This window comes from Corvus moneduloides, chromosome Z, assembly GCF_009650955.1.
Source record: "Corvus moneduloides isolate bCorMon1 chromosome Z, bCorMon1.pri, whole genome shotgun sequence".
Lineage (NCBI taxonomy): Eukaryota > Metazoa > Chordata > Aves > Passeriformes > Corvidae > Corvus > Corvus moneduloides.
Window position 1 is genome coordinate 54,547,950 of NC_045511.1, and position 26,805 is coordinate 54,574,754.

Here is a 26,805-nt window from a genome sequence, read left to right on the forward strand (position 1 = left end):
AAGCCTTTGATGTTGTCTCCCACAGCATTCTTCTGGAGAAGCTGGCAGCCCATGGCCTGGGCAAGTGCACTTTTCTATGGGTTAAGAACTGGCTGGATGGCTGGCCCAGAGCGTGGTGGTGAATGGTGCTGCAGTTGCTGGTCAGTCACTACTGGGATTCCCCAAGGCTCCAGACTGGGTCCAGTCCTGCTTAATGTCTTTATTGATGGTATGGATGAGGGGGTTGAGTGTACCCTCAGTAAGTTTGCAGACAACACTAAATTGGGCAGGAATGTTGATCTGCTGGAGCGTAGGCAGGCTCTGCAGAGTGATCTGGACAGGCTGGGTCAATGGGCCGAGGCCGGTGGTGTGAGGTTCAATAAGACCAAGGCTGGTTCCTGCACTTGGATCACGCCAACCCCGTGCAGGACTACAGGCTGGGTGCGGGAAGAGTGGCTGGAAAGTGGCCCAGGAGAAAAGGACCTGGGGAGCTGATTGACAGCTGCTGAACATGAGCCAGTGTGAGCCCAGGTGGCCAAGAAGGCCAACGCCATCCTGGTCGTAATCAGAAATAGTGTGGCCAGCAGGACCAGGGCAGGGATTGTCCTCCTGTGTGTCCAGAAAGAGCAGTGGAGCTGGTGAAGGGTGTAGGAAGCAGGTTATATGAGGAGGGCCACAGGTTGGATGAGAGAGCTGGGGGTGTTGAGCCTGGAGAAAAGGCGGCTTGTGGGAGACCCTATCACTCTACAACTGCCTGAAAGGAGGGCGTAGTGAGATGGGGTTGGTCTCTTCTCCCAGTCAGCTAATGACAGGACGAGAGCAAATGGCCTCAAGCTGTGTCAGGGGAGGTTCAGTTTGGACATCAGGAAGAATTTCTTCACTGAAAGGGTTATTAAACACTGGAATGGACTGCCCAGGGAAGTGGAGTCACCACCCCAGGTGGTGTTCAAGAAAGGACCAAATGTGGCACTTAGTGCTATGGTTTAGCTGACATGGTGGTGTTCAGTCAAAGGTTTGACTTGATGATCCTTGAGGTCTTTTTCAGCCTTAATGTTTCTATGATTCTGTGACTTTGATATACTTGACAGATAAATGATATTCCTGTCATGAGAAGATTTCTGAGATTTAGAAACATGTTCCCAGCCTTTTCCAAGATGAAATCCAAACCTTTTAGAGTTCATCATGCAGAGAGACAAAGTCAGGAGCCTGGCAGGTGGGGACTTCACCAATACATAAGAGACCCTTTCTCTGTCACTCTCATGTCTCCCATGAGTCATTTGAATTAGAAAGATACAACCATCCCACAGTCAAACTTTCTTTCTCCTGTGTTAAGGAATTAGTCAAAGCCTCACTGAATCAATTTATTGCAGCATGACAGCATGCTGTACACTGTCTCTTGTTCTCCTCACATCTCTGACCAAAGCTGCAGTGGTCCGGCTGGCAAAGGCCAACCTGTTAAACTTCCTGAAGGTATTTCCTTGATTTTCAGCTATGAAATGTGTTTTCCTCTTGAAAATTATGTTAAGGAAGGTATACATCTGTAAAAAATGTTCACCGAATTGGTTTCTTTCAGTAAAAGTTGTGAACACGTTTTCATGAATTTCCTGGTTGCAGATATACCACCAGGTTTTGTCTATCACAGCACTGACTGATTAATAAAAAATAATGTAATAGGGCAATTCCTTTTGTAGTTAAATTAGGTAGAAGAAAATTCCTCAATCCCTGCTTGCATTAGTAAAGCAAATATTACAATTTAAATTACTCTACTGAGTTAATTTGAAAACCAGAGCCTTATGATTTTTAAAACAAGATTTTAAATCATATTTTATGATTTAAAAACAAAACTGTAATATTTAAATTTTTATTATTTAAATATTTAAATATTTGAATATTTAAATATTTATTACTTCTAAAAAACAAAGGAGTCAAAGAAAAATTACAGTAAATATGAGATATATTAAGATATTTGTCATATTTCTGTTTAATTGCATAAATAAGCTATTATGTCATATATCTGTTTAATCATTCCCCTATTTAGAAACTATTCTAAAGTATCTTGAAATACAGTAAAAACTATTTACAGTTAAAAGATTTTCATGTGTATGCATTTTGAGTAAATTAATCAGCATGATTTTAAAATGTATTTAATACACAGCACCATGAAGTTAACTTTTTATAGATGCTTTCCTCAAGTTCACTTTTCCATTCCAGAGCTCAGCATGCTGTTCTGTAGAATCACGAGTCTTTGTGGTGGGTTAAAACCAGATGAAATTCACCTTTGTTTATTCATCTTTTTGCTTCCAGTTAATAACAGTTTGAAGAGTGGCTTTGGGCTAAGTAGAGAAAGTAAAGGTCTTTGCCAATTCATTCAGGAGTGCTATTTCTTCTAGAGCTCTCCCTTGGTTGCAAGGTGTCAGTGTGCATGACAGACTTCCAAACCTGTCAGTCATCATTTACTTCACCTTTCTCTTCTTAGCTTTTGTGGCTTTCTCATTTCTGGATGTAAATATTAGTTACACTGACGTAGGCAATATTATCTTTCTTGGAATGAACTGGGGGAAATTACTAATTTTTCAGTTCCAAATGGAAAAAACCTCTTTCATTCTGTAATGGGTTGCAATACAGCAGTGAAAGACCTGAATGACCAATAGTGAAACCTACTGTGGACAGAGATCCTGTTTAGCTACCTCCATCTCCTCTCCATTTTTTTATCAAGGTAGTCTGAAATTGATTTGTTGGGCTATGCAAATTTTTATCTACAGATTATTTTGTTCTTCTTTGAGATGGTATCTCTGCTTCAATCAGTTGTTCCATTTTTAGTCTGTCACTGGGAATCTTCAGGAAGAGTGAGACAGGGTTATACAAACAGGTACCAATTTTTGAAAATAAAATAAGAAGCACCTGCTAGATTTCTGGGCTTGTTGAAATCAATTTTTTTTTGGTCCTCACAGAAAACAGGAGTATTCTGGCTGCAGGCCAAACAGCAATGGTTTTTCTTTATAATGGGCATGAAAGGACAAGATTTTTTAGCAGCTTTTAGCATGCTTAAATTTGAGTAAAACCATTTGTTACCAACACAAGTCAGCTTCCTAAGTGTTCTGCTTACATAGCACATTTTTTTCTGAAAGTTATGAACTAACTGAAATCCTTCTAAAAGAAAGAAAATTAATATTTGTTACAATATCAATTAAGAAGGGGATCATAGTACAGCCATAATAATCTTATGGTTTTAAAATATTAATCTTTTTATGCTATCATCACAGCCCGTCCTTAAAAAATGGAGAAACTTTCTTGTTGACAAAATATGAATTTTTTATGCTCCTAAGCCTCAGTGCTGTCAAATTATCAAATATAGTTTCTCAGCAGATATAGCTTGTATTTGTATTTACAGAACATATATATGCCACAGTAACCATATTTGAAAGTTTAATCCTTTAAACTATTTACATTGGGTTTTCAACATTAATAATGGAAAGCCTTTGTAAGCTGAAATAAAAAGGGGAGGGGTAAAGAGAGGGGACAAATAGTTTATGATGTGAAGAACAGGGTATTTTTTGTAGATGCTCTTCAATCATGTAATCATAGGCAGGCAAGTCATATGCATTTGCTGAATGAAAATTATCATTGGCACTGTGATCATAAGATACTTCCTTGATATTCTTGAAAAATTATATTAATGCTCAAAAGAATTAAATTCAATCCATTATTACCAAGTTATTTTAAATTTCTGAAAAGATGTAATCCTTTGAATAGTTGCGTCCAAGCATCTAGCTTAGACATAGCGTTAGTGACCCTGTTCTTCCATAAATCAGCCATCTGGAATGCCTGCATCATTGCTCTGCTACTTGCATGAATATAGGTATGTATGTGTGTATATATAGGTATAGATAGGAGATAGGTATGTTCTATGCATATAGATTTGAAATACATGCATTTACACAAGTATACAGTGTTCTTGGTTCAGAAAGTCATATAAGCAACTTCATGCATGCACTAGATGTTGTAGGGGTAGTCTGAAGAAGAAGTAAAATAATGAGGACTGCTCAGCATGGTTTTTACAGATATACTAAAATTTTTTTTCTGTATCTCTGCGAATGTATTTAACTTCTTTACTTTCTACAATTCAGTAGAGAGAAACAGAAGTATCACCAAAAAAACCAGTCATATATAATGATTTATATAAATGGATATATTGATGCTGTTTATAAGCCAGGAGAGCACATGGATACATTGCTAAGGAAACCTGAGCTGGAATCACTTGATCTTCCTGGGTTATTGAATACTTCCTCCTTGCACTTTGTTAGCTTGTGGATGTGCAAGCCAAGACTTCCTCTCTTGCTTCTTATTGATGAGGAGAAACAGAAGCCCTCCCAGTGCTAGTCATATTCTGACCTCATGATTTAAGGTCTAAGGTGACCAGCAGAAAACTTCAGTGATTCCTATATTTATCTGTGCTGATGTGTTTTGCTGTATCTATCTAAAAAATATACTACTCTTTTTTAAAGCTTGATTAGCCACATGCAACACAGAAAGGAACAGTGTACAGAGAAAAATGTTTAAGTGAGTTATATCAGGCTCACACAATGTGTCATCTACATTATTTGATATTCCAGCATATTTTGAAAATATATTTAAAATTTTTAATTATCTACATTCACAAGTTGTTATTATTATTGGCTTGAAAATTTTTGGTGCTCCCTAAAGATTACAAAGGTGATGGCATTTTATTCTAAACATATACTTTCTTTAAAATATTAATAATATACTAGAAGTTGGGCTTTCTAGACCCTTTTTATTTTTAAAATTAATCTTTTTATGGTTAAATGAACTCTAAGCAAAATGTAGGTGGTGGTATAATGGGTTGGTTCAAATAATTCCGATATCCTTTTGAAATCCTGATTTTATTTAATGTTCCAAGATATAGCATACTGAAATAAAATATATGCACCTCTGAATTTGAGAATTTTTAGTAAGAGCTGTGTTACTAATGACTTGAAACAACAGAAGTATGCAAGTTGGCTGTTCAACAGATGAATCTTGCATTTTGAAAGTAATTCCTGATGGTAATTTTATTCATATTCACATTACTTTAACTGGCTAGTTGGATTTATATCAATTACTATTGCCAGAACAATTGTGACATAGTTTTGATATGCTAGTAAAAACATCTGTTTTGGACAAAATTTTTACTAGTAAATGTTGACTTTATCCACTTAAACACAAACAGCTAATTTCTCATCCCATTTAGAACAATAAAGGTGTGTTATGGCCTTCTTCATTACAGTCCAGTTGTCTTTTAAAAAAACTATGTTGTCCCCAGACTTTAAGCATAAAACTGGAAAAATTTCTCAATTAATAAGGGACCATGTGTTGGTCAAGCTCATTTCATAGATCTTTAATTCATGGATACTGTTAAGTGAATACATAGAAGACATTCTTATCCTTATTGGACCTGCTTAAATGCCTTAAAAATAGACTACTTTTGGATAAAATGAAAGTGTATTAGAATAACTTCTCATAAAGTGAACACTAATGAACGTCCAAACTGGTTGATATTGGAGATTTTTACCAATGCTATTGTTTAAGATTCAATAAATGTGCTGACAAGTATGAAATCACTATCTTAAAAGGAATCTGCTGATTTATTGTTAAGCTTCCATTAGCCAAGACTGCTAGATTGCTGTATTATACCTCCAGCAATAACTGCTTTGAATGTGTTTCATTTAGCATTTCCAGTTGTTGTCCTTGTCTTAGTCTAAGACAATTTTATGGTGCAGAGACTCTGAAATGTTACCTCCCCTCTCCCCGTCTACCAATAATGAGAAACAAATGCAAAAATATATGTGGGAAAATAACAATTTCTGAAAGAAAACAGCAACAAAGAAAACAATAACCACTAGATACACAGGTGCTGAGTCAACTGGTTTCCCCAGGAACAAAGAAAACAAGACAACTGCCACCCAGGCAGCACATGTGCCCCAGAGGACAAAGACAAGATGGTGAAGAGGCTTTCCTGGCTAAACCTCCCGCTATGGAAGAAAAAAAACCGTGAAGGCAGGATCTCATGGTGTGATTCTGGTGCCAGATGGGATGTGCTGGCATTGTCTGGGCCAGTTCCAGGCCTGCGGTGTCAGTTTTCCTGTTCCCTCTGTGTGACAGCAGGGTGCATATCTGGGAGGTCACCCCTACTGCCTGCTGCCTCTTCCTGCCACCTGCTGGACTCCCTTTCAGCTCAGCCAGCCTTGTCTGGTGTCAGTGCCACGGCCTCATGTTGCTGCCCCATTCGGGGAGGGCGAGATGGTCCTGCTGGGCACCAAAAACCGCACTCCTGGCCCAGACGTTCTTGGCTGCAGTTTCAGATCTGTCACTTTTGAACCACCAATTTGGGAGTGGTCCCGCTGCCTCTTCTCAGCCCAATTGTCCTGCAGAAATGTCCTGGAGGGCTCAGAAATGTGAAGAGACCTACAGGTCATACAGTGCCAGGGTCTGCTGATTGCTTCACTTTGGTGAGCCAGACCAAAATGGACCCCTTTCTGTTCCAGCCATGGTATGCATTATCTCTGCCGAAACCATGCCTATGGCTGATGTGAATGGTATTTTAAACAGCACTGAAATCCTCAACTCTGTACCCAAGACATTATCCACCCCTTATTCTATACTATGCACATGACAACCAGATGTTCATACCTTTCAACTGTAGACATCTATGCATACAAATAACTATATACAGATACAGGTATTATTTAAGTGGTCACTGACTGTTCTCCCAAGATATTTGTTGGCTTTATTTTAGTCCATCACTGCTGTGACTTGAGCAGTCTGTATTCATTGCTGTGGATATTTTATGACATATGGTGTCAGTGTCATTCAACAACCAATATTACATACATAATTCAACATTATAGATAGTTCTCACCAAAATCAGGTCCCCTGTGTGATGTACACAATGTTCCCCATCCCTCTGTATTAGCTACCAAGTGTAACCAGGTCCTTGAGCAAAACCAGTCTCACAGATGGGTTTGCCTTTGCTTGAGATGGGACTAATCCAAACTTTCATATGCAAACATGCATATGGTGCATGTCTTTCCCAACATGCACCATATGCACCACGGGGAATTTATCTTCATTGCTATATGCAGTGATTCTGACTGGGCAGGGCTAGAGTGATTAGTGGAGCCGCTAGTGTTAACTAATCAGTTGGTCTTCGGTAAATGCAGATCCCAATGTTTGAATGCCCCACCGCCCACTGCCTTCAGTGAGGTTTTTAACAAACCATTTCACTGTTTGCCTTTCCCAGCAGCCCGTGGGTGATAGGCAATATGATACACCCACTGAATACCATGTTCTCTAGCACAGGTGTCCATGAGGTTCTTGTTTGAAATTAGTCCCATTGTCTTACTCAAATCTTTCTGGGGTGCCATGTTGCCACAGGACAGGCTTGAGGCACAGGGTAGGTCTCCAGCCATCCGGTGGCGGCTTCTACCATTATGAGCACACAGGGCCTGCCTTGGCAGGTTTGTGGAAGTGTGATGTAATCAATCTGCCAGGCCTCTCCATATTTATATTTAGCCCATTGTCCCTCATACCAATGGGCTTTACCTGCTTGGCCTGCTTGATTGCAGTGCATGTTTCACAATCACGGATTACCTGGGATATGGTGTCCATAGCTAAGTCCATCCTTCATTCATGAACCCATCAGTACGTCACATCTCTTCCCTCATGACCTGAGGCATCATGATTCCAACAAACTAGAAATAATTCTCCCTTGTGTTGCCAGTCCAGGTGTACCTTTAATTTTGGCAGCCTGATCCACCTATTTGTTGTTGCAATGCTCCTTATTAGCCTGACTCATAGGCACATAAGCATCCACATGACAGACTTTCAGTCAGCTTCCCTACCCTGAGAGCAATGTCTAGCCAGATTTTGGCAGCTCAGATTCTTCAATGCCAATTGGCCTTTTTTCATCTTTCTAGCCACCTCCACAGAGTGTTTGCTACCATCCACAAGTCAGTATAGAGATATAGTGTTGGCCACTTCTCTCATTCAGCAGTATCCAAAGCCAGATGAGTTTTCAGCTCTGCATCTTGACTCGATCCGCCTTGTCCTTTGGTCGCTTCTGCAACTTGCTGCTTAGGGTCCCATATGGCAGCTTCCCATGTTTGACTTGTCCCTACAATATGGCAGGAACTGTCAGTGAAGAGAGTGTGTCGCATGTCACTTGCTGGTGGCTGGTTATATGGTGGGGCCTCCTCAGCCTGTGTCACCTGATCCTCTTCCTCTTCATATCGTAGTCCAGAACTCTCACCTTAAGGCAAGTTTGTGATGATTTCCAAGATCCCAGGGTGATTAGGATTTCCCATCCGAACTTGCTGTATGATCAGAATGATCCACTTACTCCAGGTGGTATTGTTGGCATGATGTATTGAAGGGACGTGCCCCTTGCAAATTCTGCCCAACACTCCCCATGGTCATCCTACTGGGTGACTGGATTTGGTCTTATATTTACTCCTTCAGGCAGGGGCGACTGCTGTTGGCTTAGGCTGCCCATCTTGTTGAACTGCAGCCTGAATGACTGTGGTGTCTGCCAATTTGCTCTCTTTCTCCTCTGGCTGTAGGTGCTGCTGTATAGTAAAAAGAAGCATGCAGGTAAGCATTAACTAGGGCTCAGCAGAGAGCAGTAAGTCGCCCCTCTCTGAAACTGCCACAGCAATTTTATTTCAAATATTCTGCTACCTTATCAGAGTTTTGTATTTGTTCAGAGGGAAACTTCCAAACTATTGGAGCAGAACACTTCAAAAGTAATCTTCAAAATCCCATTTCCTCCTACATCCCATGCCACTCAGGAATTTCCACCTCTCGGGCAGGTGTCCACAAAACCTCCTGTCTCAGTTTTGAGACAAATTTAAGAGGAGACATTCTGCAGTGAGTAGTCTCCTTTAAAGGGTTTCGACAATCCCCTTCCACCAAGAGATAATTAATACTAATAGAGAAAAGTAAAAAAAACCCCAAACAAAACCAACAGTTTATTAACAACAGAATGCCCACAGGCAAGGAAGAAAAGTAAATAACCCTTAAAAACTGAACTATCAGAACTCACTCCACGCCCCACACAAACACAGGAACAAAGACCCAAAAATGTCCAGAGAATGGGGCAAACATTGAAAATAAATACTCCTTCCAGACACATGGTGCAAGATGGTGCTGGCTTTCATGCTGTGGGAACTGGATTTTCCATGGAGGAGTTCCAGCAAAAGGCAAAAACCTGGCTCTCTGGTGTCGACCTCCTCTCCATGAGCAGACGAAGCAGCTGGGCTGGAGCCTCTTGGTGTGCTTTCTCTCCCCGGCCCCGCTCCTCGAGGCTGGGGCTGGAATGGGGCGAGTTCGCTCTCGCTGGTCCCGCTCCTCCGATCTCAGACCAGCAGCTCTTCAGTTCACCTCAAGGCGGCTGAAAGATTGCTGCTGCAGCTTCTCCAAGCCAGAGGAGGAAAAAGCTTTTTGCCTGAGCCAGCAAAACCAAACTAGCCAAACAAAGCTGAATCACACAGTGCCATGGAATGCCTGGGCAAAATGCCTGCCAAAAGCCCAAAGCTTCCCCCTCCCCAACCCCACACACTACCAGTCTCAGGCTTTAAAGATACAGCAACCATTTCTGGGCATTTCTGATCATGGAATAGACCGTAAATCACTCCAAGACACCTCCCTAGAAATCTCCATCCTGACTCCATGTGTTGTAGATTGTACGGAGGAGACCAAGCAGAACCAGCAAGAAGAATATGGTGTCCTTAGTACCCAGAGGGAATTCAGCATTCTCAAGAAGTGATGTGTCAGACCTGAAGGGGAGAAGGAGGTGAAAGGCTGGGAAAAATCATCTTCTCCTGTTCCCCCAACAGGCTGTGTGCAATAATTAGTAAACCCGCAGATGTAGCAGCCCAGATGAGGAGAGGCAAACAATGATGAAGACATAAACCAAATGATCTTCATTGCCTTTGATGTTATCATTCCATAAACTGATATCACATCAACTGTATCTTGGTTCCTCTCCCTGATCTGAAGAAGAGCACTATCATGGGGAGATGGTTCCACATATTTGGGTGCATACACAAGGTTAGGTGCCACACTACCATGACTAAACCAAGCAATGTGGTGACCAGGGAGTTATGTACCCAATATAGAAATTATTTAGTCAAATTCTTTATTTTTTCACTTTCTCTCTTGAGCCCCTTTTAGTTGGGTGCCAAATATGTCTTTGTTTAAGGCAATTTTACAGGGCAGAGTCTCTGCAATAAGTTACCTCCCCTTAGTTTTCAACCTCTCCCCTCTACCAATAAGGAGCGACAAATGTAAAGAGATATAAGTGGAAAAAAACACAGTTTACTAAAAGAAAACAGCAATAAACAAGAAATACAAAGGCAAACACTTAAACCCTCACCCAGAAATGCAGAGGAGGTCCCTCTAATTGTCCCGGGGAACACAGACAGAATGGCATAAATTCCAGTCTCTGGGCCATGTGGCCAGGACAGAGGACAAAGGCGACAAAGGCAACAACACATCAACCGAGCATCCGTGGTTCCAAAACTGCCTCCTTCCCCAAGCAACAACGGGAGAGGGGAAAAAACAAAACCTAGAAAACATTTTTCTCCAAAAGGAGTCAATGCTGTGAAACGCCGAAAGAAACTTCTCAGCAGATGTAGGGCCAACCCCCTCAGCAGCTGGATTCTTGTGGAGCGGCTCCGACCCTTGGCGACAGACGGCTGTCCTGAGCAGCAGCGGCGGAAAGTCCGGAGGAACATCTCCCCTGGCTCCAAAAGCGGTTGTTGCTATAGCGACTGTGGCAAGGGTCGCTGTCTGCCTTTTTTTTCCATCAGTTCCTGGGAGGCCGTGGCTAGCAACCTGTCAGAGCGCCCCGCTTTCTCAGGTTCTCAGGAGCCTGGAAAGAACAAAACAAGAGCTCCACGTGTCTGTTCCCTGTTTTTAAAGGGACCCAGCACCCCCTCCCCTTTCTGTGAACGGGGGTAAAACACAGAGGTTCTGCTTCCCACTTTGGGTCTTAAAAGGATAGTAAACTACCTTGCACGGATTGATGTAGGGAAGATACGGAATACAGGATTTGGGGTCACCCCTAATGCTAAACTCTTGCCTCCTATCTCTGTAACTATGACAGTCCTTCTAAGCAAACAGCTCCTCTAGTTAAAAATATGCGACAAATCAAATTAATTAAAATTTATCTGTTCAACTGGTGCAGTAGTGTTTCTGAATAACTCTGAGGACCATAAATTCAAATTAAGGTTTGCACAACTTCCTCCTAGGTTTGAAGAGAAGGTACATTACCAAGAGGAAAAGGGGAAACTAGTGACCCTGTTAAACAGCATTCATCGGGGGTGCTTGCAAAAGTGACTGTACTGAAGGTTCATACAGCCAGATTTTGCATCATAAACCAGAGAGTGAAGCAGACAGACACAGCAATTAATTGTACCTAATGTTAATATTCACATAAGGTTAAGTATGATAGCAGTCACATATGAGTGGAGTAATAGGAAGTTAATTATTGCAAAATGTTGATCATAGGCATTCAGTGCTTATAATTTTATTCATAGCATGCTTTGGTTGTTCTGATACTCCTTCAGGCAGTAATATGGGTTGTCAGATTCAGTTTTTAAGGTAAAGGTGTGAAGGATATATGCTAATTTATACATGTTCATTGAACATGTTTTTTCCTAATAGTTTTTTAACAATGAGATTTTACTACAAAGCACTTGCTCTCCTGGTTTTAGTAAGCTTCTAAATAGATACAAAAAGTGTACACCATGCTCTACTGCCAATAATGACTGTCCTCTTCTTGCAAATACAAGGAATGCAATATAGTCGTCCCACCATTCTGTATTATATTTGATTTATTCACGAATCTAAACTTGTATATGGTGTCTGATTTTTGCAGTCTGAATGAGAACCTAATAAGTGTGGGAACAGGATTAAAGTTTTGCTCCTGACAGTTTCCTAAATGCGGTCCTTGTTCTGCTGACTTTTTACATCTCCTACTTTTCAGCATCATCCTATGGCACATTTATAACCTATTACATTTAATACTTGAAAATGTGATTTCTGGTTTTAGTATTGATGCTTTACCTTTTGTCTTCAAGTGGTCTGAACTGGGAGCCTACACTTTATTATCTACTTAGAAAAGAATGAGATTAATATTAAAGGAGTATCAAACTTAAATATCCACAGAACTTGTAAAAGAGGTGGAGCCACAGAACTGGGCGTTGTGTTGGCAAAATTAGAGTGATACAAAGTTTACCTGACTACGTATCAGCACTACTGCTGCATTTATTATCCTGATTCTCTTAAACAGAATATTGCATGACTCTTAATGTTCTATATTTGATTACTAAAAGGAAAAAAAATCATCTTCATAGTTTTTCCACTTTTGCAGTTTTAGTGGTATTAGCTCTTAATCCTAAACTAGAAATCAGTATTCACATGGGGAAGGAAGAATCTGATGTCATTTATTTCTGGTTAGACCATTATACTTGAGAAAGAAACGAAGAGCCAGTCAGTTTTCTGGTATTTTGTAAAATAGTACTGTCACTGCCAGAGAATATGACAACTCACATTAAATATTTGGGTTGGACTTCATGTGGTGACATTTCACTGCAAATTTAGAGAGTACTGAGAACATCTGCTTAACTTCCAAAATGTGCGTTAGCTCTTCCACTTTTTCTCTGCAAGTTTTACAAGGTTTTCACCTCTACCAATGTGTGTGTGACACATAAAATTGAAGAAAAAGTATTGTTGCAGTAAATATAAGTAACATTTTATAGTAGCTTTGACAATTTGTGTCAATTGCCTCATGGCCATGCCACGTTCTGTGTGGCAAGGTTTTTGGGGGTTGTAGTTTGCATGATTCAGTAATCTCAACTGGTGTAACCACAGCTGTGGAGGGCAATGAATTGATAGTAACAACTTCTGTATTTTTTTACTTGTTCTTAAGACTAGTTTAAAACACATTAAAAATCAATAAAATGTTATTTTTCTTTCAGGTGGGAGATGAAAGAAGATGCAGATCTTGAAGATGAGGAAGAAGTTATGGTGGAACACTTAAAAAATGTTTATTTGACGCAAAGGACTCCTATCTCAGAGGATAAGGAAGAACAATTACCTTGACAGAATTTGGGTAGCACCTTTTTTCTGGATTCAACAAGATTAACTTAATGCCATAACTCACAGGACTAGAAAGCTGAGAAATATGTATCTTGAGTAGGAGTTCTAAACTAAAGGGTGTTTCCCTGTTATTGTCTGGTCACCCCATCCAGGAAGCAATTGTTCACACATGCATAAGGTGAGGAACGGTGCAAGAAAATGTCAGTGTCATAAAACAAGGAGGTTCTATCTCAGTACTGCAGAGGCATAAACCTGAATGACAAACTAAGAATTGATTTAAAAATATAAAACTGACTCCGAAAGTAATGCAACTTTAGACACAGGCTAAGCAAATACTCCTGGTTTCCGTCCACCACTTTGGAGTTGGAGTCAGCCTGCCCCCAGTTAATGTCACTCAATGACCTTTTCTCTCCTCTGGTACTTGTTTATTAAATCACCCAAAATACATGAAAAGGGATAGGTATAGACCATACACCTACAGTCCTTTCTGAGTTGCTCCAGAATGAGTATGCTTGGCCATTATTCCCAATCAAAAATGCATCAGCTTTACTGCCCTCACAAATCCTCACTTAACATCCAGTGTATTTTGTGGCTTAAAAAACACTTTATAGAGAAACTTTAGAAGTTTTGAGAAGCATCTTTTTATTAAAAAAAAAAATTATTTGCAGGCAGTGCTCAGAGGATTATCTTAACAGTGGACTGAGAAAATAATAAATAATTTAATATTTATTTTTGATAAATATAGTAAAATTTCATAGTCAAAGTAATCCTGGTTTGATATTCAAAATTTTCTGAATATCAAATATTTTTCTGAATACTAAATATTTTTCTTACACACTTGTGAAAACTGTCAACATGGAATTATTTTTTATACAGAAGGTGTGGTTAGTATTTCTTTAGCTCTACAGAAATAATCCATAATTTTTCTCTTAGTTTCTTTCATTAAAAGTCTAATGGAACTATTTTCTCTGCTTGATGAAGGACTCTGGCAAGATCGTGCTAAGGGTGCAATCTGAGCAGAGTTATTCATGTTCCCAGTACATCTTCACACAGATGCTATTATGGACATAACTTAGACCACTTGAATAGGATGAAAACATGCTTTTTTTCCCTAAAGGCTTCAGCAGCATCATGGGAAAGCATATTACTAATGCTGATTTAGGGTCTTATCTGAAATGCAGGTTTTTCTCCTCTTAATTGCTCTTTTTTCTTTTCATATAAAGTATCAGACCATTTAAAATGAAAATGTGGACAATTGCATCTTACAAATCTCCAAAGATCTTGTTACAACACTGCAACACAAAAGGGCTGTGAGGCACTGGAGCTTAAAAAATGCTCAAAATATTAATTAAAGGATAAAGTAGACATTTTCCTCTGCTGCCAGTGTAGTAATTTCAGATCATAAAGAAGTGACTAGTGTAAAAACCTTGTCTTTGCTTTGTATTTCACCTTTGAAGATTAGTGGTGGACTTCAGGTTTAAAACACCTCTACAGGGATCTTCATGATGGCAGGTTTGGTATTCTGACAAATGAGGCACACATATTCCAAGCCATACAAATAATGTGTTAGTGTACATGGAGTTTAGAATATTCTCTCCTATTCTATCAAAATCTATTGTACATAATTGACTTTTTGCATAGTCACATGAAGTGCGTATGTGGTGAAACTGATTGAAATATGTCTTGTGAAAATGCTTCCCTTCTGGGAGATGCCTACTCTGAAGAGGACCAACTTTGCAAGTGAACAAGATAATTGAGAGTAAAACCCCTCACTTAAACTTAAGTGGGAATATCCATAAAGGGAGTTATTCCAGACTGGTTATTATCCTCTAAATTCACAACACACTGGCTTCTGGAGTAATCTATAAGCAGTCACATTTAGGAAAAAAGAATTCTTTATGCCCCTTCCTCCTTTCTCTCCCTGCCACATTAATTCAGCAATAAGCCACAGGGTAGCAGTAGGACAATTTTGTGTTTCCCTTTATGATTATTGAGTCCAACTGTTAACCCAGCACGGCCAAGCCCATCACTAAACCATGTCCCAAAATACCACAACTACACATCTTTTAAATTCCTCCATTGATGGTGACTCAACCACTATCCTGGGTGGCCTGTGTTGGGGCTTGATAACTTTTTCAGTCAAGAAATGTTTCCCAGAATCCAATCAAAAACTACCCTGGCACAACTTAAAGCCATTTCCTTTCATCCTATCATGTGTTACCTGGAAGAAGAGGCTGACCCCCACCTGGCTACAACCTCTTTTCATGTAGTTGTATAGAGTGATACAGCCTCCTTTCTTCCAGGCTAAACACCCAGATCCCTCAGGTGCTCCTGATCAGATTTCTACCCCAGACCCTTAACCAGCTCCACTGCCCTTCTCTGGACATGCTTCAGAACCTCAATGTCTTTCTTGTCATGAGAGGCCCAAAACTGAACTCAGAATTCACCAGTGCTGAGTAAAGGGGGACAGTCACTTCCCTGGTCCTGTTGGCCACACTATTTCTGATAAAGGCCTAGATACCAATGGCCTTCTTACCTACCTGGGCACACTCTGGCTCATATTCAGCCAGCTATTGACCAGCAACTTTTCTGCTGTGCCTCTTTCAAGTCACTCTGCCCCACAACTATGGCATTGATTGGGGTTGTTGTGACCCAAGCACAGGATGTTGATCCTTGTTCCACTGGCCTCAGCCCACTGATCCAGCTTGTCCAGATCCCTTGTAACCCTTCAGCAGGTCAACACTCCTGCTCAATTTGGTGTCATCTGCAAACTGACCGAGGATGCCCTCTAGTCCCTGGTCTAAATAATTGATAAAGGTATTAAATAGGACGGTCCCCAACACTGAGCCTTGAAGAATCCCACTTATGACTGGCCAATGACTAACATGCCTAAGAACGTAACAACATAAAAGCTGAACCTTTTATTTGGATGTTTTTCCTATCCAAACCTATACGTGCATCTTTTAGGGTATCTGAGTGCAAGAGAATGTGTGTTTCAAATTGATCTTGACCCACAATCCTTACTGAGAAATACCAGGACTTGATTTTGCTGGCAATGTAACCATTCCAACTGACCTTTAGGGTATAAAAGAGACATCATCTTGGCAATATTACCTAATGCTGAATACACACTTCTACAACATTCACATTTGTTCAATAAAATTACAGTAATAATAGGAACTGTACAACTAAGATTGCTAAGTAACATACCACTGATTTATCAAGACTGTTTGCTTTAAACTTAAATACTTAATTGAAGATTGAATGAGCTGACCATTTATCCATTGTATAGATGTATTCCATAGATGCTTGTGTGTAAAATTAGGAACATTTTTATAATGGTAAAACTGCTGCTTTCTTCGGCTTTTCTTCATAAAACAATAGTTCTATATTCTTTAAAAAGTTCTGCTGCTTCTAAAATTGACTTAATATTAAATTAATTTTTAAGAGTGATGCAATGTCTGGGCTCTTTGACACTACTTATTGAACTAGGAATGTCTCATATGTATGTTTAGCCTAAATAAATGAAAGCAGCAGGAGTCAGATTTGTTTGCTATAGTGTGGGCCCTGTGTTTCATGACCACTGCAATCTGATCGTGTTAATTGCTCCTGGAAAGCTGGTCAAAAATAAGAACTAAAGTCTGTTGTACACAGCTGTTGGGGTTTTAGTTTAGTCTTAGGTTTTTTTCCTGTTAAAGGAATTTTCTCCCATATGCATGTTGCTAGGGGACAAATAGCTGTACTTAAGAAAGACAAAAGGGGAGTGGGGCGGACCTGGCTACTCCTTTGTCTACACCTGGGTGTGGGGTCAGTTCGCTCTGAGCGTCCGGGGAGAGAAGCTGCAGAGAAAGGAGCTGCTGCTTCTTTCTTTTTGGCCGTTCTTTCTTCCTGCTGGAAACAACGCCGGGACCCCAAAAGCCGCTTTCCCTGCCCTGCTGGAGACCGGGCTGTGGCTGCCCTGCCCCGCTGCTGCTTCGAGCTTTCGCTGCGCTGTAGCCCTGCTCGCCCTGCCTGCCTGGGCCTCCGTGGGGTTCTCCCATCTGGATACATCTCGCCTGCCACCCGGGATTTGCGTTCGTCCCTGCCGCTCCAGCCTGCCGTTCTAGCCTGCCACTCCAGCCTGCTGTTCCCGAGAGCCCGGGATCGGCTGCCCAGGGGTTTGTGAAGCCTTTGTTCCAGCCCTTCCCGGGATCCCAGGCCGCCAGTGCCGCGTGCTCCCCGAGCTCGCTCCGGAGCGCCCCCTGCAGCCGCGGGGGAACCATCGCACCTGCCCTGCTCACCGGGAGCCGCCAGCGCCCCTGCCGGCTGCGAGCGGAACTGCACCCGAGGGGAAAGGGCCCGACAGCCGAGAAGGCTGGCACTGGGTTTGTGATTGTTTGCTCTTACTGCCAGAGTTATTGTTGTTTTGTTTGACTGGTTATATACATATATATATATATATATATAGTAAAGAACTGTTATTCCTATTTCCCACATCTTCGCCTAAAGGCTCTTGATTTAAAAATATAATAACTTGGAGGGAAAAGGGGTTATATCTGCCACTTCAAGGGGGGCCTCTGCCTTCCCTAGCAGACACCTGTCTTTCAAAACCGAGACAACAGCAGACCTTTCTGAGTGGGCAAGAGCTGGTCTCACTGGCTCAACTGAATTATCTCAAAGGGAAGTTATTGTATTTATAGAAACTAATTGGATCAGATAGTGCAAACTAGGTTAACTCTACATGATCATTAATGCTCACACCTAATTATCATTTAACAATTTAATATACTTAGCCCCTTTTTCAAAACAGGCTTCAATGGGAGACTTCATGACATGGAATATCTCTAATTAGGTTTGTTTAATGTCCCCTTCAAAATGCTCCAAATCTTAACATCTTTCATCTTTTGAAAGGTAATTAATAAAATTAGAAGCAGGGCAAAATTGAATTTGCATTAATAATAATGAAACTCAAAAAGAAAAGAGAAAGAGAGTTATTTTGGGAACAGATTAACATGTAGACACAGCCCTGCTTTCTAGTGACTGCTGTCCTGACAGACTCCCATAGGCCATGCTTTATTTTAGGAGAGGGAATTTGATGTGCATCTATGCTATTTGCTCAGGAAATATGCACAATGGCAAATGGATGTTCTCTAATTCACCTCTACATCATAGCAGTGCATGTTAGGCATGAGGCTGGCTTCTTCCAATTAGCTTCTTCTGATAGAAATATTGAATTTCCCTCTCAGCTGGGAGGTCTTCACAAAGTACTAGTGAGTCTTATGTACAGTAAAACATCAATTATATGCTGATATAATACTATTTTATGGACGTCCTTAAAAATATGTGCAATCATTTCTAGTGACAAACACTACTCACTCCCAAGGCAACAGCTGACAGACAGAGGAATTAGATCCATTGCCCAATTAGACATGAAAGGAGAGAGTAACTTGATGGCAACAGGGAGATTTCTAAGTGAGTATATAGATCTTGAGGAGGTTCTTGTTGGAACAAAGCCACTTTTCTGTAGTAATTTTCCACATGGCATGTTATGAATGGAAGCAGAATCTCTAAAACTTTTCTAAGTGTAATGAGTAAAGGTGAGCTTACTTTATCCTCTACCTTTGGACTCCAACACTTGAAATGCAGACTAAACTAATTGACATTGCCAGGAAGACAGTACAAGAAAAGCATGCAAGGTCTTGAGCAGGCTGGGCTAAAAAGTACCTGTCAGTAAAATGATGAAGGAACCAGATTATTCCTCTTCAGCAGCATCATTTGAGCATAGACTGTTAGCAATTATTGCAGCAAGTGAAACAATGATACGGCGCTGACAACATTCTAAAAATTAAGGACTCATGCAAAGAAGCAAAAATAAATCCAAACACTTTTTTCTTTTCCTGAAAAAAGTGATTCTGTAACAAGTGTCTCAGGAAGAACTGGCAATTACCAAATACTAATGAGTAAAGTGCTCTTCTGAATTAAGACTGCATCTCTAAATTTAATAGCCAACTATCCCTAAGCTGACAAGAAGTCACAGAAATCATGGCTGGTACAAATTTCACTACTAGATCAAGACCTTTATATCCATGACAACTTCCGCTGTTAGTAGGTTGCAGTCATCTCTGAGAAGATACAATATAATATCTCCTACTGAAAAAAAAGTGTGTTAAAATAGCTCATTATACATTTTCTGCCTATGTGGTAAAACTGACTGAAATATCTTTTGTGTAAAAAGCTCCTCTTCTGGGGACCTCTTATTTGGAACAGGATACATTTTGCAAGTCAAATAATCTAATCCAGAATAAACCCCCTCACTTACTCTTACATGTCAATGTCCATACATGGAGCTCTTCCAAACGGGCTAGTATCTTTTAAATTCACACACTTTTGTTCTGGAGTAATTTGTAAACAGTCAAACAGGGGGAAAAAAAAAAAAGAAATAAAGAAAAGAAAAAGAGGAACAGAACAAAACAAGACCTTTGTGTCCCATTCACTATGTTTTCTCCTTGATGCATTAATTCAGCAGTAACCCACTGGGTAGCAGTAAGACAATTCTGTCTTTCCCTTTACAAGCATCGAGTCTAACCATTAACCCAGCACCGCAAAGACACACCTGCACATCTTTTCAATCCCTCCAGGGCTGGTGCCTCCATCACAATTATGGAGTTTCTTCAGTAAACTGACCCAAGCTCCAACTGACAATAGCCTCAGTGTCTACACTGCCCTGCCCTGCCCATAGTCTATCTGGAAATAAGGCAAAGAACCACATAATCGTGATCATATTCAACAGGTTCGATCCTTTCCAGTTACTATGTCAAACAGAATGCCAAGGCTGCCATGCCGAACACAGGTTTCAAACTACACTGATGATGTAGGTTTGCTACAACAGCACATAAATTCATTTTGGGACAACCTTTTAGAAAATAGTATCTTTTCAGCTCTTCCAGTAAATATATATATTGATAAAAATTACGTTTGTAAAACAAGCACTCAGTCATTAGAAAGCAACTGATGAATGATTAGTAATGCATCCGTGAGTGTTCTTAATAATGCCTGTTAATGTTAATTATCTGTCCCTAGATTAATTAATAATAATCCTAAATAGAGGATGGAATATGATTATACAAGCCACTTTGGTAAATTTGTGATTGCCTAATATCCAACAATTTTATCATTTTGTTCCATAATCTGTGTTCTTGATGTAAAAGTCAACTTTTGAATATTTGGTTTCCATAATGAAATAGGGTCACATAGTTCTTCATAGGTCATCTTGACTGGTTTTTTTCCACCTCAATACTGCCTTTCTGGCATCCTTGAGAACTTACTGTTTTATTAATATTTGCTGTAATTTGCCATGTGAGTACAGCTGCCACTCAGTTATACATGAGTAAGTATTTAGTATTCTTGACTGTTATACAGACCTAAAGCTGTGTAGGTCCTATATGGATAATAATTTCAGGTTTAGGGTTTGAACACTTCTGCTCCTAATGTTCCACATGAATTCTGTAATACCTAGGTTCTTGGATTGTTCTAAGCTACCTTTGTTACCTGGGATAGTGGGAGTTATAGTCCTCTGCTGCTAGTGAGTTATATTTTTTACTGAAACTAATGTATTTTGCCCCAGGTTTTATTTTCTTTAATTTCTCTGAACTTTAAATTTATACTTGGAAATCCATAGCACATCTGTTTTCACAACCTACAAATATCTAAATACTAATCAGTAAAGCCTATGCTTTCTCAAACCTAATACAGGGTCTTAGAGAACCAAGAATTCAATAAATGTAAAATTCAAACCAAGCACCTGCAAGGTTACTATTCAAGAAATGCAGTAGTTGTTTTCAGTAGGATTTTCACCTCTCTGTAAATTCCAGAAATTTTGTCTTTAAGGAGTTGTTTGCTAATATATAGGACACTTTATGTATATGTAAATATATACATATTCTACCTAATTCACATGTCTTAAATGGATTTTATTATGTAGATTAAGATTATGCTTTTCCTCTAGATAATGGACAAACATTGGGGAAATAAGAGGTTGAAATGGCAGGTGGTTTTTGTTCTGGCACGACTAGCAAACAGGTAACTTTCTGTGGTAAGCCAGATGTGGCTTTGGGAATGAAATTCTGTTGGCAGGAATCCTACCTGCAGGTATGGATTACCTTCAGGAACTTGATGGCTGAACAAATGCTATGAAGACTTTTTTCAGAGGCAAATGGATTAGGTATCTTCAAACAACAATAAATTTCAGTTAAGGCTCCCAAATTTCACACAAGCCCTTCTATTTTATGAATGAAGAAACTGAGAGAGGTTGTTGCATTAATGCAATGCAAATGTGTAATGTTAGTCATCTGGCCTCCTTTAACCAGAACATGGCAGTCTATTCTTTATATCCAGGAGCTATGCAGGGGCTGTAAAATTAGTGACTGTACCTCCGCCACACTTTGGTATCAGCACACAAATAACTCCACGCTAAGGTGCACCTCCATCAAAAGCTGCCCTTTAACTACATAACAGAAAAGGCACAGGTATTTCCTTTTCCATTTTCTGTGTACACAAATGTTTAGCTGGCAGTTGTAGTTTTTTTTTTAAAGTTATATAATACCCTGAAGCAATCATCTGCTCTAAAATGCATAATTTATTCAAAGATAATTTGTGGAGTTGAGGGATTGATAGTTTAGAACGGAAAAATTATAGGTATGCTGAGTAGATTCTTACAAAAATAAATCATGTAATGTTATATTGAGATCAAATATTTCAAAATTCAAAGTACAATTAAATTGTTTGCACATATAAGAGCAGTGAAATAACTTTGCAAGGTTTGCATCATAAACCCATATATCTACAGAGTAAATAGTAGAACACAGACCATAAAGTTCTGTCATGAGTGTTGCTTTCAATTTTTGTTTCATTCCACCAAAACTCTTCATATCAGTCTGGCATTTTTTAACAACTATATACAGGACCAAAGAATTATGAGTGGTAACTTGAAATATGTATCATATATATTTAATCTTTACAACAAATGCAAAAGCAGTAAGTGAAAAACAAAGACATAAAAGACTGTAAAAACTCTTGAGAACATATAATGAAGCGTAAGAGTGAATGTCACAACAGATTTATGTATGTTCAACTTTCAGCAAAAACTGCTGAAGATGAATTTAAGAATATTTATGTATCATACTTCTGGCACAATAGCAGGAACCAAAATAAATTATCCAGGAATAGGACATAAGAAACAGATTCCGGGTGTAAACAACAAGCTGAATAAGAATTTAAAGAAAACTTTAAAGCCAAAGAGAGGTTTTCTAGCCCTGCAGAGCACTCAACAACAGTGTTGTTTTTTAATGAGTTTTCAGTATTTCACTTTTTTCCTAAAGTTTCTAGTTCAACTATTGTGAAAAGTGTTTTGGAAAAGGTAAAACATCATCTTTGTCAGGAAAACTAACATATTTTTATTTTTCATGAAATGCATTCTCTGTATTTATGCACTATAAATTGTACACAAAAAGCCTGTTCCATTGATGCCAAGCCAAAAGAGCAAATGCAAAGAAACTGCAAAGGCAATTCTAAAAAGAATTATTTTTTCTCCCACTCTCTTTTCTTTTGAGTTTTGCCTCAGAAGGAACTTTGACAAGACTATACTTTTTTTTTTTTAATCTCTGGAAATAGGAACTGTCATTAACCAAAACAAACAAACAAATTTAAGACTAAAAAAACCTGTTTTGTTTTCCATATTGGGGTTTGACAAGAGCTGGCATTAAGTTGCTCAATAGGGAGACCTATGTGTGCAAACACATCACTCAGCATTATAGTATCTTGTGATATTCATAAAGTAGGTGACATGGGAGGGTCCATAGGACACAGCAAAATGATGATGCAGTATTCAATGATTCTTCTAGTCTGATGTAGTATATCTATATCTAGTCTGATACCCACCCTTTGAACCCTTTTGTCAAAGAAAATTCCTAAACTGGATCACATCCTTCAATTTCAGGATGCAGAGCAAAGCTCAAGTGGAATAAACGGACCACATTTATTGCAAATGTGAACCCAACCCATATAAACGAAAAGTGATCAGTCTCAGTATATTCAGATAGCCCTGCTGTGAACCGTTTGCCAGGTTTGGCATGCCCTTAACCAGCAGTACTCTGACTGAGAACTAACAGTGTTAGTAACTGACAGTGCCAGATACTGAAAACAGAAACATTGGTACTTCTGAAGAAAGGGCCATGTTGTTCTACAAATGCTGAGCACTACAGGGGGCCCTAACAACTGCTTATGAAAGTTGCATTGCAGGATAGCTATTCAAACCAGACATCCTGCTTGCTATAATCATCTATCAGCTGCTTCTAAAGTCCTGCCCCCCTTCACTGTGTTATCTGGAGTAGATGAAGTTTTAATTGTGAACAGGTGGAATAAGAAAAAAAAGAAGGGAAAAAAAAAGAGTATTCTGTCATTCCAAATTTCTTGAAGTTCTTCAGGCAGTTTTTAAAAATACAAAAATTGTAAATAAAATCAATTGAAACAAAGTGTGGAGACACAGCTAGAAAGCAGAAGTGAGAGCACTGCTAAACTCATGTCAGAAGTGGACGTGCTAACGCTGCTAGGCCGCGAACCATGGCAGGCAGTACGGCCTACCAGGAAATAGCTAGAACAAGGGAATGGCATGCTTGGTATGTGTCAGTTAGTGCTAGCTTGTAGTTTTGCAATGTTATTAAGAAACATAGATATGGTTGTTACAGTGATTGCTGCTTATATAAGAATCTATTTTTAGTTACTGCTGAAAAGGTATAAATACTCAGCTCTGTATCAATAAAATTGCTTATTGCATCCAAGCAATCTGCCCTGTCTCTTCCATCGCCGACCGTCAAACGACAACTGGTGCCCCCGTGCGAGGACTGGGACTGCTCTTAAGTGACAGTCAGCGATGCCCTGCAGAACTTCAGTAACTTCACCAAAGGTTAAGCAGCAGGAGAAGCGTGAGCCTTTGGAACTGTGGTTAAGCCGCAGAAAGAAGCAGGAACCACGCTGGCTGGCAACTGATCCTCTGAAAAAGAGGTGAGTTGCTGCAGGGAACTAAGGGCCAGGGTCAGGGGATGACCACCCTAGAAAGAGACGTGTTTGAGCTTATGTCAAAGCTGCTTGACAAGCAAGGCAAATCTGCCTGCACACGATTTAAAAATTATACTCCGATGGACTGCTTCCAAACTGCAAGGAGTAACTCAGTCCACAGTTTTTGCAGCAGATCTGTGGGATAGAGTAGGACTGGAGCTTTGGAATGCTGTAGCTGACAGTGATAAAGCTGCTGCAAAGATGATTCTCTCCTGGAAAGTAATCTTTGAAGCTTTGAAAGCTCAAGAAAAATCTCTTGCTAAAGATAAAGAGGATGCCCTGTGCCCCCCCCTCCGCAGAAGCGGAGCCTCAGAACTCTTTACAATTTGAAGAGATTGTGCCTCTTTCACTAAAGGCTCCAGCCCCCATTGCAACAAAAAGGGAGAGGGGCTCCTCATGATCTATAAAAGCATTTACTGCTGGCTATGGTCCAGCTGACAGCAGTGAGGATGAAGGAGAGGATCCTTTTGACCCCGGACCCATCGATCCTGAAAAAGAGCTAGATTTATTTCCTCCCGACCCTCACGATACCTGGGTCTGCTTGAAACAACAAGCCTTAAAGGAAGGGGATCTAGACTTTGCAGACAAAATTGTGGCACCGGTCTTATATATGGGACCAAGAAAGCAAAATGCCCATTGGGAACAGCTATCTTTCCCAGAGCTTAAAGAGCTTTGGCGGGCAGCCACAGAGCACGGTATCAGTTCACCGTATATTTCTCATCCTGCTAGATTCTGTGTTTGCAGCTCATATCATGACACCATATGATTTAAAAACACTGGCACAGCTGTTGCTATCCCCCACTCAAAACGCTTTATGGGACAAGGAGTGGAAAAAAGGTCTACAGGATCTGCTTATATCTTATGTGTGTCATGCTAATCAGACCCTGGTGGGCCTCACGATTAGACAGCTTATGAGAATGGGACCACATACCGATCCTGCTGTCCAAGCCTGAGACATTCCCAAGGAAACCCTTGAGGGAATCCAAAACATGGCTCACCAAGCCTTCCTGAAGGTCCCTGATGCAAAAACGCCTCAGAAATCATTCACTACTATTGTCCAGGGGCCCCAAGAATCTTATATGCAGTTTGTCAACCACCTTAAGCAGCCGCTCAAACACCAAATTGATAATACAGAAGCTCACAAAATTTTGCTTTTGAAGCTTGCTGTTGAGAATGCCAATGCAGACTGTAAAAAACTCCTTAAGTCCCTGCCTAACCAAAATCAAACTCTAGTTGAAATGGTTGAAGTGTGCATCTGTGTTGGAACCCTAGAACATCAATATGCAGCCATGGCTGCAGCCTTTGCAGCTGTGAGAGGGCCCCCTGCAATTTCAGGAGTCTGTTTCGGCTGTGGCAAACCCAGTCACTTAAGAAGGGACTGCTCTGCTCTGAAAAGGGATAAACCCAAAACCACTTCTGTGTGCTCACAGTGCCGCAGAGGCCCACATTCTGCTAACCAATGTCACTCCAAGTATGATGCCAAAGGTCGCCTGCTCCAAGGATACCAGGGAAACTGGAACCAGGGCGCGGGACAGCAGCGCCGCGCTCTGACACAGATGCCTCAGCCGCCTCTGCAGATGTCAGCCCCGCAGATGCCCAACAGAAGCTTCCCTCAAGTCTTCGCCCAGCAACTGCAGGTGGTGCCAGATTGGACTTGTACACCTCAGCCACAGTAACGTTAAATGATTCTTCCATTCATTTACTCCCTACAGGAATTTTTGGACCACTAGAGCCCCAAAAAAGTGCCCTGCTTTTAGGAAGGTGCTCAAGTAGACTTCCAGGACTTTCTGTTCTCCCTGTGGTCATGGACTTAGATTCTAATGGCAAACTTAAGATCATGGTTTGAACCGCTAATCCACCATGTTTTATCCCGCGAAGGACCTGCATAGCTAAATTAATCCCTCTTCCACATGATTCATCATCTTCTGTAGAAAAACATAGCACTAAGGTGGGAGGATTTGGGACCCCATAAATACTACGGGCAGAAACAATTTCAGGTAAGCGTCCTACCTGTCAGTGCACCCTGTCATTATGGGGACAACAAATAACGCTCACCGGTATTTTAGATACCGGAGCTGACGTTACTGTCATTTCTCAAGATAAGTGGCCCCCTAACTGGGCCCTCATGGAGGTGCCCATGGCCCTCACCGGGATAGGAGGAAGCAGTCGCAGTTATCAAAGTCACCATCTGATTCAAGTGAGAGGACCAGAAAACCACACAGCCAGTGCAAGGCCATTTGTTTTACCTGTGGCCATAGTGTTATGGGGACAAGATGTACTCTCTCAGTGGGGTTTCAAAATTCAGTCGGCTTTTTAATGGGGCCATTGAAGCACGCGACACCCTGAAATTAACCTGGAAAACTGATACCCCTATTTGGGTGGACCAGTGGTCCCTGCCATTACCTAAACTGCGTGCACTCACTGAATTGGTCGAGGAACATCTTCAAAAGGGACACATAGTCCCCTCCACTAGTCCTTGGAATTCACCCGTGTTTGTCATTAAAAAACAAACTAGCAAGTGGTGCTTACTCCATGACCTTCGTAAAATTAATGCTGTTATGGAGGACATGGGAGCTC

General features: G+C 40.5%; 1 protein-coding gene across 5 annotated transcripts in view; it reads left to right on the forward strand.

Annotated features, from left to right (window-relative positions):
* Positions 1-14,515, forward strand: part of KIAA0825 (KIAA0825 ortholog) — a 239,763-nt gene extending 225,248 nt beyond the window's left edge. For all 5 annotated transcript variants that reach the window (XM_032095237.1, XM_032095239.1, XM_032095241.1 and 2 more), the window contains one exon: positions 13,017-14,515. In XM_032095237.1, coding sequence (XP_031951128.1) covers positions 13,017-13,140 — 124 coding nt within the window. In that variant the 3' untranslated portion in view covers positions 13,141-14,515. The remainder of the gene's footprint in view (positions 1-13,016) is intronic.
* Positions 14,516-26,805: the final 12,290 nt, after the last annotated feature.